Source organism: Vigna angularis, chromosome 7 (genome assembly GCF_016808095.1).
Source record: "Vigna angularis cultivar LongXiaoDou No.4 chromosome 7, ASM1680809v1, whole genome shotgun sequence".
NCBI classification, from domain to species: Eukaryota; Viridiplantae; Streptophyta; class Magnoliopsida; order Fabales; family Fabaceae; genus Vigna; species Vigna angularis.
In genome coordinates, this window is record NC_068976.1 from 7,609,008 (window position 1) to 7,627,892 (window position 18,885).

Sequence of the window (18,885 nt, forward strand, 5' to 3'; positions counted from 1 at the left end):
TCAAACGGCAGAAGGTGATAAGGGGTTGAACCAAACGGCATGAGCTGTGTCGAATCAAACTGAGCGGAAGAAGGTGAAGAACTGGAGCCGACCGATCGAAGAGTTAAATATCCTAACTATTTGAAGTATCGCATATAATCGATTATCACTTATAATAATCGATTATCACTGGCAATTGTAATGCGTCTTTACAGTTTCGGACCAGTAGGCTATATATACCTTTGCCAAACACTTTAGAATGCATCTAAGTAGTTTGAGAATACGGTGTGATTTGAGGAAGTTTTCAAGTGTTAGTTCATTGCTCTTGTCAAGTCTTGTGAATAGGAGGAGCTCACGCTTTGTGTGTCAAAGGTCAGAGCGGTTCTCTTCAAGTTGGCAGAGTTGTTTTCTTCTGGTTCATTGGTTGAAGGAAGATTTTTGTTGCACTGTTCCGATTCGTTTGTCGAAGGAAAGTGTTCGCTGCTTGCTTCTGGTTCGTTTGTCGAAGGAAGTTTCCTTCCGATTCGTTCGTTGAAGGAATGTTTTATCATTCTTATTTCATTCACTATATTGTAATTTGTAAAACTGTTTTTAGTGAAAACGTTAATCACTCTTTATAGTGATTAACAACTGGACGTAGAATTTTTTGATTCGAACCAAGATAAAAATCAGTTGTGTGATTTTTTCTACTCCCTACACTCTTATATTTTATGCTCATAAACTGTTTGATAAAAAGTTTATAAGAAAATTAAAGGAACCATTTTTTTTAAATTGATCGAACAAGCTCTTTGTTTTTAACAATCCGTATCGTACTCTGTTTTAATATTTCTGCTGCGCAAAATCGGTACCGGTTGTTCCAACCCAAATTCCGCACCATATCATCCTCCCAACCATCTCAATGTTATCTCTTCTAGTTTTGATCCAACCTAGCTAGGAAGAGTGATATCAAGAGGTCCCGACTCATTTGAGTAAGGATTGACCCACATTCAACCAAGTTAGGTTAAGCTTAAGTGGTCTTAATCTAATCAATACCAAATTGGGCGTAGCTTAATCAAGACCATGTCAAGTTGAGTTGAGCCAAGTGGCTCAAGCGAGCTAATTTAGGTCATATTTAGGTCAAGTTATGTTGGCTTGGACGTAGGTTGAGTTGAGTTGAGGCAGACTCAGTCGAGTAGAGTCGACATAAGCTTAATCTAGTAGAGTCAGCCTAAACTTGGTCTACTAAAGTCAACCCAAATTGGTCGACCCGAGTTAACTCGGATCCAAGTTGAACCTACTAAATTCAATCTTAGCCAAGTCGACTCGACCTTGCCCGGTTGAGATAAGTTAACTCAGACCAAAGTCGAGTTAAGTAAACTTAAGTCTAAGTCAAGCTAAGTCAGGATGAGGTCATGTTCAATCAAATTGAGTCAAATTTGATCATACCTAAGTCGAGTTGGGTTGGGCGCAAGTGGGACCGAGATAATCTCAACCAAGTTTGGCCAAGTTGAGTTGAGCTTGTAGTTTGGTAAGACATTGAATCAAGACCATATCAAACTAAGTTGGATTGATCCCACATCAAATCAAGCCAAATTTACCATACCTAAGTCGAACCAAATTAACTCGAATCTAAATAGATCCAAACTAAAAAAAACCAAAATATAAATTTAAGAATGTGAAGAATTTCAATTTTTGTTTTTGGAATTTGAAATTATTTTCTTTTAAGCAAACTAATTACTTTAATTTTTGTTGCATATATTTTTCCTGGAAATAATGCCTTTAAACCATTTTTATTCTAAAGAGAAGGAGACTGACGTACTCCCAGTAAAATGAAAAGTTACAGAATTGAATAACCACCTATATATCTACTCATTCTTTTACTTTTTCTTTTCAATTTTTAAATGAAATTAATTTTAACATTTTTTATCATTCCTAAATGTAATATTCCCGAAACATTATTCCTGCAATACAAAATCATACAGTCAGCCGAGAGATATGTGAAAGAATTGCAATTTCTGCTTTCCATATTGTTGCATGAAAATATAGTTGTAGGTCAAATAGAATTCATATTTGCCGAGGGACTTAAAGAAGCCTAGCAAACAATGATACAAAATTTACTACTTATAAAATGTATATACAACAACATCTTGCCATTATAACGTGTTGAAAAACCATTGGCAAACCCTATCTTCACAATGGTAGCCAATGTAATAATGTGGAGGTATCGGCTATATATCTAAGTTATGTAATCTCAATGTACAAGCTGTACAGTAATTATACGAGTTTTCATCATAAGGGCAATGAATATCTGTTCTTCACTTTCACATGCGTCACAGAGCCTTTTGATCAAGCCTCTCGTTCCAATTTAGGCAGCGAATCAAGCTATGGAACCAATCACCCGTTTGGTCAAACTTGTTAACAGTTGGAAGGGGATGTTGACTCATAGATATTCGGACAGAATCACCTCTCGAGAGTTGCTGCCTTCTCTTCCCATCAAATGAAACCCAGGCATTACTTCTTGCATCGTCTGGAATCTGTTATGAATAAACCCTATTTAAGTATGCAACTCACATCCTTTTACTTAACCTTAAATTATTGAACACAAACGAACGCCTAAGTATATTCCTCATGTATCCTTTTTTCTAATACAAGCCGGTGATGCAACTCAACTTAGCTCAAAAAGGGAAAACATTTGACATTCGAGACACATCATAAGGCACGAAATAACAACATCTAATCTGTTAGGAGGGAGAGGAAGATTAACTTCACCTTTAATTCTAATTGTGCAGAATCTGGAAGTATAACTGGCCTAAAGGAAAGTGAATGTGGACAGATTGGAGTAAATAGTATGCAAGGAACATTTGGATGGACCTGCAAATATTCTTCTGAGATTAGATTAAAACATCAAGCAAAACAATAATGGATTCTAGTATAAACTAAAGCTGGTCCATGTATTGTACTAACATGGGGACACCATACCATTAGAAGATGTACATATATCACATTTGAGAATTTCTGTGACAAAAAGCATACAAGATGATTTCTATGTTTCTGTTAGGACACAACCTCCTATCACAAAGGTCTATTAAAGAAGGAATAAGGAAAAAGGAAAATACAGCTGCTTGTTTTAATTAAAACAGCTGTTAAATCTGTTAGAAGTTATATAATTGTGTGTGTGGGGTAGTTGTGTATATGTATGTGTTTGCGGGTCAGGGTGGAGGATAGGAAGATATAACTTTGTTGTGGGAGGTTGCTGGACCCTCTAAGTGTCAGTGATTGTGTTGTAAACTTGTACGTTGCAAGTTCTATACGAATTCTCCTTTTTCCATCTAAGAATTCTTCCTGTTAGAGTTTTCTAATCCAGTTTTGTTAGATATGTAGTGGTTAAGATAGTATTAGATATTGTTAGTTACATTATTGTGTGTTAGTTTTAAATGTAATGAGCTTAGGCTCATCTCTTTGTATTTTCCTATTTATAAATACATAACCGTATGTGATCAACAGACATGAGGATTCATCCTATGTCTCTTTCTAGTTTATTTTAACATGGTATTAGAGCTATAGGTTAAATCCTATTCTATCAAAATTTGTTGTTTATTAAGTCTATTGTTTCACCCGCTATTGGATTGCTATCGAACCACCATTAAATGTCCTGACGTGAGGGATGAGGGTGTTAAAAGTCTCACATTGGCTAGGGATAAGACCAATTTACAGTGTATAAGTGAATACAAACCTCACCTTACAAGCTGGTTTTGTAACATTGAGTTAGACTTAAAATCCACTTCTTAATAGTTTCTATAAACTAGCATCAGAGCTCTTTTCGGGCTTTGTAGGTATGGCTCATGGTGACTACAAGAATGACGGAGTCAAGATTGGAAGCACTACAGGATAGTAGAAAAGGGGCTTCATTTACCAAAGGGTTTTGAAGCAAGATTACATGTAAGATTGACCTAAATGGAAGCAAATTTGGAATCCCGTCTTGCCCAACAAGATTCATGCATGGCACAATTGGAAAAGATTGTGGAAAAATTTATGAAAGAAGGAGGGAAAGGTGCTAGTGCAAAAAATTCTATGAATCGAAGAGTCTTGACGGACGTGTTAATGTATTTGATTATGTCTTTATTAGATTATTATTTTCTACCTTTAATAGATTGTTGTTAGCATTTATTCGCATTTACTCCCTGTAAATAGGAAATCTCTTATAATCTCTCCCTTTATTGCATATCTCTACAATCTTCAATATTAATGTAAAAATACTCTATTCTTCCTATCTAAGAAAAGAGGGTCGCAAAATACAAATAAGCAATTCTAAGCAAAGAAATCTCTCATGCTTTCTCTTGTCTTGACATTTTGACATGGTATTAGAGCCAAGTTACTGAGCCGTGGTCTTTTCTTGGGTTCTAGTAGATATCTTGGGGATGGAGTAAACACCTTTGAATTGTGGGTTTTCTACCCTGCAGAGCTACAACCGAGCTGCACATGGTTTTTCTCTCTTCTTTCATCATGTCTTATGATAAATTTGAATCATATCTTATTTGTTTTAATGGCAAAAATTATGCTGCTTGGGAATTTCAATTTAAGCTCTTTGTCAAAGGAAAAGAATTATGGTGTCATATTGATGGCCGAGTTCTAGCACCTACCGGAGCAGCAAATTTGGTGAAATAGGAAAGCAAATATGCCTATATAGGTCTTGGATTCTTAGCTCGGTTAGCCATAATTTATTCTTAATCTTAGGCCTTACAATAATATTGCTAAGGACATGTGGAATTATTTGAAAAAGGTTTATCATCAAGCCAATAACAACTAATTTAGCTCCATCCAATTTATGGGCAGAGGCAAATTCTTTTTCTCAATCTAGTACCAACAAGGGTAGCAATGAGGAAAAGGCTAATAGTGTTGGCCACAACAGGCAACCTTAAAAGGTTGACACAATCAGAACTTCAAGAAAAGATAAAAAAAAGGAGGATGTTTTTGTTGTGATAAAAAGTATAGCGTGAATCATGTTTACAAGAACAAACAACTCAACGTCTAAGATGTTAATAGAAGGGCATGAGGAAGTGGAGTCCGTACATGGAGGAATTTCTGTAACCCCTGAACTTTTCCCACAATTCCACCTTGAGAACAAGGTGAATCTTGATGGGCCAGGTATTGTTAGGACACAAACTCCTATTACACATGTCTATTAAAGAAGGAACAAGGAAAACGGGTAATACAACTGTTTGTTTTAACTAAAATAGATGTAAAATCTGTTAGTACTTATATAGATGTGTGTGGGGGTAGTTGTGTATATATGTGTTTGTGGGTTAAGGTGGAGGATAGGAAAACATGCTTTGTTCTGGGAGGTTGTTGGACCCTCAAAGTGTTGGGAACAAGGGCAATAAAGGAGAGAAGAGAGATTTAAACAACACTAAGAAGTATTTGTTTTGGTGCATTTGTAAACCTTACATAAGCTTTCTTATATAGCAAAGTGAAGAACACCATCTCATAATACTAAGCAATGTGGGACTAAAACACACTACAAAAAACTTAATCAAACTACACAAAAACTAACAATTCTCCCATTTGGAGTTTGATTAACACATAATGTAATTGCCTTCATCATCAGTTATTCTTGAAGGCCAATTGAGGTACTGCAAAGCCTCAATTTTTCTGTTGTGACAACCTTTGTCAACATATCCGCTGGGTTCTTACTTCCCAGTATCTTCCTCAACGTTAGTACTTCATCCTCAAGCAGAGATCTGATGAAGTGATAACGGAGATCAATATGCTTCGTTCTGGAGTGAAAAGTTGAATTCTTAGCGAGATGTATTGCACTTTGACTATCACTGTGCAAAACAGTCCTTTCCTGGATGAATCCCAACTCTGTTAACAATCCTTGAAGCCATATCAATTCTTTGCTAGCTTCTGTTACTGCTACATATTCAGCCTCTGTAGTGGATAGAGCAACGATCTTTTGTATTTGTGACATCCAACTAACAGCTGTAGTTCCAACAGTAAATATGTAGCCGGTGGTACTTCTTCGATAATCAATTTCTCCAGCAAAGTCTGCATCTACGTAACCTTGTACTTTTAGTTCACCTTTACTAAAGCACAAACACTTCTCCTTAGTTTTTCGTAGATATCGCAAAATCCATTTCACAGCTTCCCAGTGAGCTTTACCTGGATTTGACATAAACCTACTTACAACTCCCACTGCATAGCCAATGTCTGGCCTTGTGCATACCATCGCGTACATCAGACTTCCAATGGCTGAAGCATACGGAATCTTAGCCATAATCTCTTCTTCTTCTTTTGTCTGAGGAGACTGATCCTTGGATAGACGAAAATGACTGGCCAAAGGAGTACTGACTGGTTTGGCCTTGTCCATGTTAAATCTCTGCAAAACACGGTTGATGTACTCTGCCTGAGATAACTGCAAGACTCCTTTTTGCTTATCTCTCGTGATTTGCATTCCAAGAATCTTCTTTGCTGGGCCTAAGTCCTTCATGTCAAATTCTTTTGACAATTGCATCTTCAAATTTCTGATGTCTGTTATATCTGATCCTGCTACTAACATGTCATCAACATAAAGTAGCAAAATGACATAGTTGGACTTGTACCTTTTGAAGAAACAACAATGATCAGCATTGCACTTCTCGAAACCTTCCTTGTGCATGAAGCTTTCAAACTTTCTATACCACTGTCTTGGAGCTTGTTTCAGGCCATACATTCAAATTTCTGATGTCTGTTATATCTGATCCTGCTACTAACATGTCATCAACATAAAGTAGCAAAATGACATAGTTGGACTTGTACCTTTTGAAGAAACAACAATGATCAGCATTGCACTTCTCGAAACTTTCCTTGTGCATGAAGCTTTCAAACTTTCTATACCACTGTCTTGGAGCTTGTTTCAGGCCATACAGGCTCTTCTTCAATTTGCACACCATGTTTTTCTTCTTTCCTTCTGAAAAGCCTTCAGGTTGGTCCATGTAAATCTCCTCATCTAGATCTCCATGAAGAAATGCAGTCTTCACATCCAATTGCTCTAGGTAGAGCTCCTCACTAGCCACAATACTTAGCACAGTCCTGATAGTATTGAGCTTGACAACTGGAGCAAAGATTTCAGTGTAGTCAACTCCTTCTTTCTGCTGAAATCCTTTGACAACCAGTCGGGCCTTGTATCGCTTGGAACCATCATGGTCTTCTTTCACTCGATACACCCATTTGTTGTGAAGTGCTTTCTTTCCCATAGGTAACTCAACTAGTTCCCATGTCTGATTTGAGATCAAAGACTTGATCTCGTCTTTCATAGCAAGCTCCCACTTGTCGGCATCCGTGGTTTGACAAGCTTCCATATAATCTTCAGGCTCCCCTCCATCAGTGAGTAACATGTAGTCTATGTATCTCCTGTTAGGCACATGGGGCCGAGAGGATCTTCTCAATACAGGAGTTGGAGTAGGAGGTTCTAATTGCTCATTGTTTTCTTCATTTGATTCCTCTGGCTGAGGACTCCTCAATATAGGACTTTCTGGGATATCTTCCACCTCTGCATAAACTGGTTCACTCGTTTCTGAATTTCTGGTGTCAGTATTATGCATGTCCTTGTACATCACTTTTTCATTGAAGATTACATCTCTACTGCGGGTCATCTTTTTGTTTTCATCATCCCATATGCGGTAGCCAAATTCATCTTCACCATAACCAAGAAAAGTACATTTCTTTGATTTTGGATCAAGTTTGCTTCTAACTTGGTCGCTAATATGCACATATGCTACACAGCCGAAAACTCTAAGATGTGAGAGTTTTACCTCTTTTCCGCTCCATACCTCTTCCGGTATCTTGTGCTCCAATGGTACCGATGGACTTCGATTGATCAAGTAAGCTGCTGTGTTGACTGCTTCTGCCCAAAACTGTTTTGGTAAGCCTGACTGTACACGCATGCTTCTGGCTCTTTCAGTCAACGTTCGATTCATACGCTCAGCTACACCATTGTGTTGAGGCGTACCTGGCACGGTTCTCTCCATTCTGATTCCGTGCTCATAGCAAAACTTCTTGAATCTGGTGTCTACATACTCACCACCATTGTCGGATCTGAGCTTCTTAATCTTCAATCCTGTCTCATTTTCCACCATAGCTTTCCAAATCTTGAAAGCTTCAAATACTTCAGACTTGTGTTTCAGAAAGTAAACCCATACCTTTCTGGAGTGATCATCAATAAATGTCACGAAGTATTGCTTCCCACCAACGGATGGGACAGTCGTTGGTCCCCAAACATCGGAGTGGATGAGCTCAAGCCTTTCTTTCTTTGGGGTTCTTCTACTTGTCTGAAAGCTCACTCTCTTTTGCTTTCCAAGTATACAGTCTTCACACATGTCAATTTTTACTGACTGAAGACCTGGTAGTTTTCCTTTTGAGTGCATGACCTTCATCCCCTTCTCACTCATATGTCCAAGTCTTTGGTGCCATAGATTGGGACTTTCATTTGTTGCAACTGCAATCAAATGACATGCTCCTGCTGTCTTGTAAAGAGTACCATTCTTTTTGCCTCGAGCAATTGTCATCGCACCTTTTGAAATCTTCCAATCATCATCGTGGAAGATTGTCGTGTAGCCTTCACTAGCTAGCTGGCCCACTGAGATTAAGTTCTTCGTCAGGTCGGGAATATGTCTGACATTTTTCAATTCCCATACAGACCCATTTAACTTAATCTTTACTACACCTTTACCTACAATCTCACATGACTGCTCAATACCAAGGTAAACCTTACCAAGGTTTCCAGGAACATAATTCTCGAATAGTTCCTTTTGTGAGGTTGCATGGAAGGATGCTCCAGAGTCTAACACCCAAGACTCTTCCTTGTTTTCCAACGAACATATCAGCGCATCAGCTCCTCCTGAGGTCGTAGCAACATTTGCTTCATCTTTCCCCTCCTGTTTCTTCGAGGCACTCCTGCATTGATTTTTGTAGTGGCCAGTCTTCCCACAATTCCAACATTCGATAGTTTTCGATTTGTTAGAGCTTTGATGATTTCTGGATTTGGACTGCCTCTCCTTTGATTTGCCGCGTCCAGTTCCTCTGGTTGAACTTCTACCTCTTGACTCTGTATGCAATACTGAAGAGGTTGAGGGTTCACCCGATTCTCTCCGTCGGATCTCTTCACTGAGAACTAAGTCACGAACATCATCAAACTTTAACTTGTTGCTTCCTGAGGAGCTACTCACAGCTGTGACAGTAGCATTCCAACTTTCTGGTAGGGAAGAAAGAAGTATTAGAGCTCGTACTTCTTCATCGAAATTGATTCCAACTGAACTCAACTGGATTGTAATTTTGTTGAGTTCATTTATATGTTACGCTATTGATGTGCCTTCTGTCATCCGTAGGTTGAACAACCGCCTCATCAAATGAACTTTGTTTGCGGCCGACGGCTTTTCATACATGCTGGAAAGGGCCGCCATAAGACTAACGGTAGTCTTTTCTTTTGCAATGTTGAAAGCAACATTACGAGATAACGTCAAACGAATGGCTCCGAGAGCTTTTCTGTCTAGAAAGCTCCACTCATCTTCCTTCATAGCTTCTGGTTTCCTGCCTGTGAGAGGTTCTTGCATACCTTTCTGATACAGGTAGTCCTCTATTTGCATCTTCCAAAAGCCAAAGTCCGCACCATCGAACTTTTCAATCTTCATCTTGCCTTCGTCCATTGCCATTGCTCCTACTGCTTTTGAAGAAAAGCCCCCACTAGTTCTCTAAACTGAGATCCCAAGAACAAGAGAAACAATCTTTTCTGATGTGGAAGATCAGACACAGCTGCAACCACAGAGCATACTAAGAAAATTTACTCTGACCAAATCTTTTCTGATGTGGAAGATCAAACGCTCTTGCAACCACAGAGCATACTAAGAAATGGGCTCTGATACCAATTGTTGGGAACAAGGGCAATAAAGGAGAGAAGAGAGATTTAAACAACACTAAGAAGTATTTGTTTTGGTGCATTTGTAAACCTTACATAAGCTTTCTTATATAGCAAAGTGAAGAACACCATCTCACAATACTAAGCAATGTGGGACTAAAACACACTACAAAAAACTTAATCAAACTACACAAAAACTAACACAAAGTGTCGGTGATTGTGTTGTGAAATTTTTCTACGTTGCAATTTCTATACAAATTGTCTTTTTTCCATCTAAGATGACTACAAATCTTATCTTAGCAAGGCTTGTTGAGCCTATCATGCACCTTCTATGGGGTCACACTATTGGACCACCCACACATATGTAGTCTCTTGTTTGAGATGTCCAATTGTGTGGGGAGAGAAAGTGTTGGAGTTGCCTTATCGAATAGAGATATGACTAAATTATAGTATATGAGTTGATGGAAAGTTTCCATTGCAAGCCGATTTTGGTTGGTTGAGTCTACTTTTTAAGATCATCAAATCAGAATCATTTTGGAAGATTGCCTAGGAAGGGAATTTGGAAATAAAAAGGGGTTATGCAATTAGTTGTTTTGGGGGAGAGACTTTCTCAGAAGGTCTATAAATAATTTCCCTTTGGGAGGTGTTAAGGATCTAACCTTTTGGTATTGAAAGTCTTTGACTTTGGTGACAGGGTATGCCATGTGTGAAAGAAAGCTTTTTCCTTTGTAAACATAGTTCTTTTATAGCTAATAATCTTTGTCTTGTTTTTCTGGTCATTGTTTCAAGGTGCCAAACACTGCCGCAAAACAATCTTCCACAATTATTGGGGGTGTAGGAAGAAATACCCATTCCCACTTGTATCAACTAAGCTTCCCACACCAAGCAATCCAACCACTAAAGCCTGAGGTCCAACTTCACTTAACCCAAATCATAGCATAAACCCTTCAGGCTGTTTCACCCTACACCTCCAAACATTTCATCCTGTACCTCCAATTTCCCAAAAATAACCTTATAAGTTACATTTTTCTTTATCGGATTTCGAAATTCGATAAATGATTTTTTCATATTGGATTTCAAAATCCAATTAAGAATTTTTCAAAGACTTCATCGGATTTTGAAATAATGAAGAAAATGAAAAATCCTTCATCGCATTTCAAAATTCGATAAAAGAAAAATTCTTCATTGAATTACAGAGGACAATTTTATTCATTCCAAAAATCATGTTCTGGAAATCTTGTTCCAGAAATTCTTGAAAGCATGTTCAGGAAAGTTTCTGGAGCATATAATCCGGAAGTCGATTTTACAGAGGATAAAATAGTCATTTTGAAAATTTGAAAGGGTGTGCAAAGAAATTATGGGGGTGCAGGAAAGGGTTATTGATAGTGGGCCTCCCACTATACAAACTCATCACGGCCCATTAGAAAGATTAACAAACTCACATGGCTCAAAGACTACCATTTGACCTACAATGAACCGTTATGAGTATTCTCTATTAAGAGTATTTTCTGTTAGAATAATTAACAGGTGTCTCACATGTACCAATTTCTTGTAGTTTTGGTCCTTTTAAGACCGACACCATGAATGAAAATGGCAGAAAAGAAAGTTATCGACCTTTTATTAATTTTATTCTTTACTTTTTCCTTTCCTTTTCTGATTTCTTCATATCAGTTTCCAATATACTAATTCAAATTTCATCAATAATTCTTCAAGCATTGTCTTGAAGAGGAATAATAACTGTTTACTTCATGACATCTAAAGGAGTGATTTACTCTTACCACATGTATTTAGTGTTTTCAGTTTACATGTGCGATAAGCTACAATTGAAGTGTAAATTAGAGTGTATTATCTTTAGGTGATAAGGTAAATGTAATTACTGATGACATCACATGGAACCCTATTTTATGAAAGCAAGGAATAAAAGAAAACACTGTTCACGTATATATTTCACCCAAGGGAAAATTTTGAAAGAAGAAAATGAAATACAAATAACAATGTTTAGATATTGATGCAGCGACTCATTCAGCATTGTGTACCAAAATTTGCAAAAAGGGAAAAAAAGAATTTAAACTCAAGCAATTTTACTACCGCATTATTACATTATAAAGAATCTCATGCAGTTATCTTTTAAGATACAAATTTTAGTCCCCTTTAAGCTCCAAATCCCTGACTTTGGTCACCTATTCTTTTTTCTGTGCTTTGACTCTTCACATTTTAAAAAATCTGCCATTTCCATCTAATCCTCAAATTTGCACTTGTTTTATTTGTTTTTATTTTGGTTCAATAGAACCCTAGCTTAAAATTTCATTTAAGATACCTACAAAATAACTTAATTAACATATAAAAAATAAAAGTAATAAATGTATGTGAAGTGGAAGATTAGACGAAAATTGTAGGTTTTCTAAAATTTGCTGACCAAAATTGCAAGAAAACCAAGATCACTAAGAAGAAATTAAATGGGATGAAAATTGTAATTTAGCCTATCTTCTAAGTTGCCATCTATAGTACAATGCTGTAAAATATGGAATACACAGCATATTCAAAGTCTACCACTCGTGCAGAGAAAGCATCGCAGAGAAACTTAAGTCATAAGCAAGAATATCAAATCAACGTATCTAATGATTCCATTGTGAGTAAAAGTGTAAAACTCTCAGAAGCTTACCATGGAACCTCCAGCAGCAGTAGAATAGGCTGTACTTCCTGTTGGGGTGGCTACGATAACTCCATCACCTTGTACCTGAAACACATGACACTCGTCATACAGAAGGTATGCCACGGATTAATAGAAGTGTTTTGAGAAATGAAATTTCAAATATTTACTATTTTCATCACAGAATATTTTATAATTATAATTATAGAAACAAGGAATTGATCCGATATGAAGAATATCTAGATTATATAAGTATCATTAGGAATGTTTTCATTTATTCACGTATCATATCTTTGTCATTAAAGGATAACAAATCTCTATTTATTGTATTGATTCCTTTTTCTCAACATACACAAAGCATCCATGCTGCAACAGAAACACTCAATTTGGTTTTAGCTCAATGTTTCTCTCTTTCCCAGAGTTTAACAGAATATAACAAAAGAAAAAGACTAGATATTCAGAAGGCAATAAAGACAAAATAAAACTCACTTTGGTTATAAGTCGATCATGTTCATAGCATTCAATCTTTGAAAGGTAAGGATTGGAGCCCCGATCAACAACAATCTCATTGAGGATGTCAAATACTTTCCCTGGCATTGCTTTACCTTTATGAAAAATTTCACACCGGAGACGCATTCTGAGAGTAATATACACACCATCTCGTGTATTATTTCCATGGATGACTTGTCGTAAGTCTTGCTTGTAATCATCAAACTGCAGAAGAGCAATACAGAAGTCAAAAAATGGAAATAAAGCTATGTAATGTATCTATGTATATTATTTATAGTGAAACAAATTATGAATTTGGAAAGCTTACATCATGAGAAGTTAGAAAACCAAGGGAGCCTAGGTTAAATGACACAATAGGGGGAACCGCTTCTCTGAAAAGATTTGATGCATGCAGTATAACGCCATCTCCTCCCAAGCATGCCACAAAGTCTACTTTTTCATGTAGATCACTGAATCAAACACACCGTATGTGTTAAAAATAAAATAAAAATGAAAGTAACACTTTTTTAGGAACAGAAAAAACTGCTCTGAAGCTATTCAATACAATTTACAAATGCCAGCACCTGGTATCTTGACTGTAGAAGGTCTGAACAAATCCAAAGCCTGGAATTCTAGCAAATATGTCATGCACATCAGGTTCCACAAGAACATTCATTTTTTCTTGGCGATGAAGAAAAGTGGCAACCTGTAGATTATATATAAAAACTATTGAGAAAGTATGTGGTGAAATTGGTTATAGAAGTGCATAATATTTCAATCAACGTTTTAATTGAAAACGGACCAAATGCACTTATACTATTCAAAGTCCAAAACCACTCCAGTCTCATGTTCCCTAACAGATTTTATTCCTAAATTCCTCCATGTCTTTATTACACAAGGAAGTAGAATTAAAATCCTTTTTTGGTCCATTCTTTATTATTGAAAATCTATATCATGCCATCCCCAAAACACTGTGGGAGCAAAAATTTCAGTATCCTATTTTCTATATTTTACATCTATATTTTGTTCTTTAAATTAACCAGTATTTTTTATCCATCCAATTTTCTGTATTCGAACAACACGTTATAGTTTTAATTACCAAAACAATATAACCTACAATTATAAAATATTTTTTATATTTCTTTACCGGAATTATTAAATAGTCAAGCATAGGAGTAATTCTCAAGCTAGGCTTGCTTCTTTAAATATGTTTCATTGCTATCTTAAATCAATTTATTTACCACATGAGACAGACCAAGCCCAAGCCTCCTGCTAAAAGGCTAAGCACCACCAGAATCCAACAAATGGTTCTTCAGGTTAATGGTGGAGATGAGTCTATAAGGTTTACCAATGATACAATAGAACTAAAGGCATAGAAGATGGAAAACAATGCCAATGATTATCATGTTCAATGTTAAATCTTTTTGCAAAAATATTGTTTCTAAACACTAATATGAAGATCATTTCTTTGAACCACTTTCATGCTTTCTGCAGTCTAAGAAAATCCTTACCATTTTTGCTTCTTCCATTAGTTCATCTCCAAGTTTTTTTAACAATAATACATTCTTCGGCATAGACTTCCACATAAGCATCTGCTGCTGGGTGCTAGGATGAGTGAAAGCCAAAGAAGATTCGGTCACTTTTTCTCTGGTACAAGAAAATCCATCTGTTCGAACTAGGAACATCTCAGCCTTCTTTCTTGATTGCACTCTTACAACTCCTGTTGAAGAAGCACACATATCTCCTTCTATGGATCCCAAGTCATCATCATTTAAGGCTAACCTATGTTTAACCATATGATCTTCAATCCTTTGAGAGTTAGCTGCGACATTATCAAAATTATTCTTCACAGTGTTGGAACCATTGCCATTAGTCATGTATTCATGGTCACTAAATCCATTTACTGTTGTCCTAACAGAACTAGAAGTACTCCCGTTTCCTAACTTCCTATTTCCATCAACTGTAATCTGGGACTTTCTAGATGGATAGTCCACATGGGCTGATCCATTTGAACTTTCTGGACCTACTATTTTAGGTATAGGATTATCACTACTGCTGACACCCACACCTCCCTGTTGTTTTGTTATATTCATGTTCCTCTGTTGCAGAGAGCCTTCCAACCTTCTACTCTGATAATTGACATAAGAGGGCGGTGAGATCTTCCGGCTTCCCAAAAATTTTGACATCTCTCTTTTGGAAAAGATATCACAAGGAGGAAGTTGAGATTTTAAAGGGTTAATTTTGCTGAAGTCACTTGGAAAAGATCTTTCCTCATTAGCAGCAGTTGCTTCTGATAATTCCTTGTTATCAGTAGAAACTTCACTCAAGACTGTAGTACCTTGTGTTTCACCGTTATACTTCTTTTGAGAGGTGCTTTTGTCAAATGCACCAACAGAACTACGTGCTGAGTCCAAATTCTCGGGCAATTTATTGAAATCTTTTTCCAGGGAGGATCTCTCTGCAGTTGTTGAAGAATCCAGAAGTCTAGCAGACCCATTTGTATATCGTGATAACATGCCATAGGGTGTAACTGGTGGATTAGAAACAATCTGTGAAGAAGATCGAGTCATGTACTGCCTCCATCGGGAGACCATGGCAGATGTTCTTAAAACTCCTTCCTTGCTGTGAAGATAGATAGGCCTTTTGCTGCCATTTAAAACATAAGATGCAAACCTCACAACCTGCTCCACTGTAGGTGCAGTCCTAGCTTCAACTGGGATTTTAACCAATTCAATTCTTCCAGATGAAATGGCATCGTGTAAAGCCGCTTGATAGAAGTTGTCTTTCACAGTCTCTGCTCTAAGATCTATAATGGTTTTATATCCTTTATCCAGTAACCACTTCAGGCCTTCTTCTGTTACCTGACCACCACTGCAAAAGACTGCTTCTGTGTCTTTGGTTTCCATGTCCTCTTTAGAAGCAGATAAATATACAGGATTCCAATTTGAAAATAGCATGTGACAAGGAAAACCCTCCCCACGAGGAAAACCAGAATCATAGCAGACATTCTTCAGTCTTTGAAGTTTCCTCCATACATTTAAGCTTCGATCATCATCAAGTACTAAATAGTTTTCGAGAGCTACATGCAAGCTCTCACAACACCTTTTCATCTCACTCCTAAAAAGGGCTAGTGGGGGGAGCTTATCATCTGTTGTGCTGACATCTGCAGCACGAAAGGAATTCATAATTGAGGATCTTCCAGAAAGAATATCCTCCCTTCCTTTGTTCACAAGAGATACCATGCATCCAAGAACAGAAACTATTTTATCTTCTAGTTGAGGTTTCTCATCTGATGGAACCTCATATGAAACACTACACTCACCAGTCAATGGGTTACATAATGCATCCATTAATGCAGAATGAAGCCTTTCTGAATTCCTAAAGATCCTACAAAACGCCTCAACTTCAGCAATATCACCTGGAACTGGACCCATCCAAGACAACCGTGATGTATCATTGGATTGGAAGGAATTCAAATTCTATAAAAAAAAGTATCAAAAACAAATTTGAAAGATGGATGTCAGTCCATGACATGAATAACAGGAGTTAAATCATTAATGCATGTAAATTGAAATATTAAACAAAAGAAAAACATAGAAGAACAAGATGACACACACTAACAACAAGATGCTAAAGCACACATTCAAAATTAAAAAAAATAAAATGGACCTCAATAGTAAATTGAAGAGTTTTCGGTTTAGATTTTAGGTAAGGCAGTGTAAAACGACCTACCCATGCAAGTACATAGCGAGGAATTTTTTGACATAAAGGAAGGGTACGTAATTTAGTTTTAGATTTTGGGTACACAATCGATTCTACCATGAGTAGTGCTGATATTCAGAGAAGTAAAAATTTTAGTTTTCAGTTTATAAGAATTGATTTTATGTGTGCAACATACAAAAAACACTTATATTTACACTTGTAAAGATATAGTACTTTACTTCCTAACTGAATAAATTCTTGTACAAGGTATTTGGTTAGAGGAAAATGGAAGGGAGAGAAAGGGAGGAGTTTTTTAATACCTTTCTTGTTTGATTCAATTTTCAGGAAGAGGGGAGGGAAGCAAAATCTACTAAACAATTTACAGGAGACGTGATTTAAAACATTTCAAGTTTATTTACAAAAAAATATTTATATTTATATTTCGAAATCGAAAATTATAAAAGTATGAAAGTAAATTAGTTTTTGAAACTTTTTATATTCTTTGTGCTCCAAACAAGAAAATGATTACTTTCCCTCCTCTCCTCTTAACCAAACAGGATACCTTATCGAAATCTCTCCTCTTCCTTCCATTTCCTCTCCCTCCCCTACACTCACTTTTAAAAAATCATTTTCAAAAGCAAATCGATTCTTTCAAAACCAATTCTTTAACTTATTTCAAAATTAATTCTATTAAAATTTAAAAACAAACACACTCTTTACTGCATGTGAACCAACATCAAAGTAAAACTGAGCTCCGTATCTAAGCTTCTTATACACACGAAAACTTGTTTAAAGAACTAAACTAAACTCAGATGCAGTTCCCTAACTGTTTAAGTAATGTTCTCCCATAGAAATTGAAGTTTCTTGAAAACAGCACCAAAAGACTTCGTTTACATATGCTTTGTCATTTCCCAGAACATACATTTGAAAACAGTCAATACAACCCACATCGATTTCTTAGCTAAACATCACACCGGATGACAATTAACAAAAAAATATAGCATTATTTAAATTATCCATCATGTAGAAAGCATCATCTACCCTCAAATACACTCTCACATCAAACACAATATTTTACAATAAAATCTAAGCCACCGAGCGCCGTAATCGACATAAAGAAAAAGAAAAAAGGCTTGTCTGACAACATATTGAGTCTACCAGGCACAACTAATAAAAAAATTAAGAAACTATATTAAAATAATTTCAAAAGGAGATTTCCACTTGCATCACCATTGTTTTAATTATTTTTTCACAACCATTATCAAATTTCAGTACTCGCATCAGAATTGCTAATTCGAGTAAATCAACTTAAAGAAAAGCTGAAAGTAGTGTATCATAAGCTGAAAAAAGAAAAAGAGTTGCAGAAGACAAACAGTTACGAACCGGAGAGTCGAGACCGAAGCTAAAGGAAAAGGAGTTGGAAAGTTGGGCGCTGATGACCAAGTTGAAGTGTCTACGGAGCTTTCTTCCCTTCCTCTGAAACTCCAGGCCCAGGCCCAGGCCCAAGAACGACGGAGGAGGCTTGAAGAAACAATGATACGAAGGTGACAGAGCCGCGGCCATGTCCGCCGAGAATGCCATGTCGATGCATGCTACCATCGGAGTTCGCCACGATCTTCCAAAATAAGAATATTGTATATGTATTTTTTAAATAATAATTAAAATATAAAAAAATCTGTTCGTTGGTTTTATTATTATTTTTGTATCGATATTTGCGTGTGGGTAAAGGGATAATGAGATGGAAAATGAAAAAATTGTGGCTGGAAAATGGCGGAGGATAATAATAATTTTGGTGGTGGAGGCAACATGTCCGGTCTATGGACATTTACCGTTTGTGCTTGAATCTTGATGTGATGTGATGCTTATTATATGGATTTTACCTATTTTTCTTTATCATTCATTATTATCCATTTTCCTTTCTCATATTTCATTGGGCCAGGTCATGAGACAACATCTACTTTATCTCACTCTTGTTTTATTTTACATATAAAGCAATTGAAATGCTAACTGTATTTTTTTCTACTTTAGATTGCTTTTTATAGTTTAATTAGTTGATTTTAATTTGTATATTTAGAAAATAGATAAGTTTTGCCTTGTAATTTTAATGGTTTATATACCGTCTACATAAACAAACAATTTTAGAATATGTTGAAAGAAATTTTATAATTCTTTGTTTAAATTAAAAGATGGATTTTAA

General features: G+C 36.5%; 1 protein-coding gene across 1 annotated transcript; it reads right to left on the minus strand.

The window, feature by feature from the left end:
• Positions 1-1,954: 1,954 nt before the first annotated feature.
• Positions 1,955-18,482, minus strand: LOC108338054 (NAD kinase 2, chloroplastic). Its single transcript, XM_017574718.2, has 8 exons — positions 18,072-18,482; positions 14,498-16,465; positions 13,571-13,692; positions 13,315-13,456; positions 12,987-13,211; positions 12,510-12,584; positions 2,728-2,829; positions 1,955-2,492 (listed from the first exon to the last, which is right to left on the minus strand). The coding sequence occupies exons 1-8, from the start codon at positions 18,285-18,287 to the stop codon at positions 2,289-2,291; spliced, it is 3,054 nt and encodes a 1,017-aa protein (XP_017430207.1). The 5' UTR covers positions 18,288-18,482; the 3' UTR covers positions 1,955-2,288.
• Between the last annotated feature and the right edge of the window lie 403 nt (positions 18,483-18,885).

Coding starts and splice junctions, on each gene's coding strand:
- LOC108338054 (XM_017574718.2), bottom strand. CDS start 18,287: ATGGTAGCATGCATCGACATGGCATTCTCGGCGGACATGGCCGCGGCT. Junction 13,693..14,497: donor TAATGGAAGAAGCAAAAATG/GTAAGGATTTTC, acceptor TATAATCTACAG/GTTGCCACTTTTCTTCATCG. Junction 13,457..13,570: donor TTCTACAGTCAAGATACCAG/GTGCTGGCATTT, acceptor TGTTTGATTCAG/TGATCTACATGAAAAAGTAG.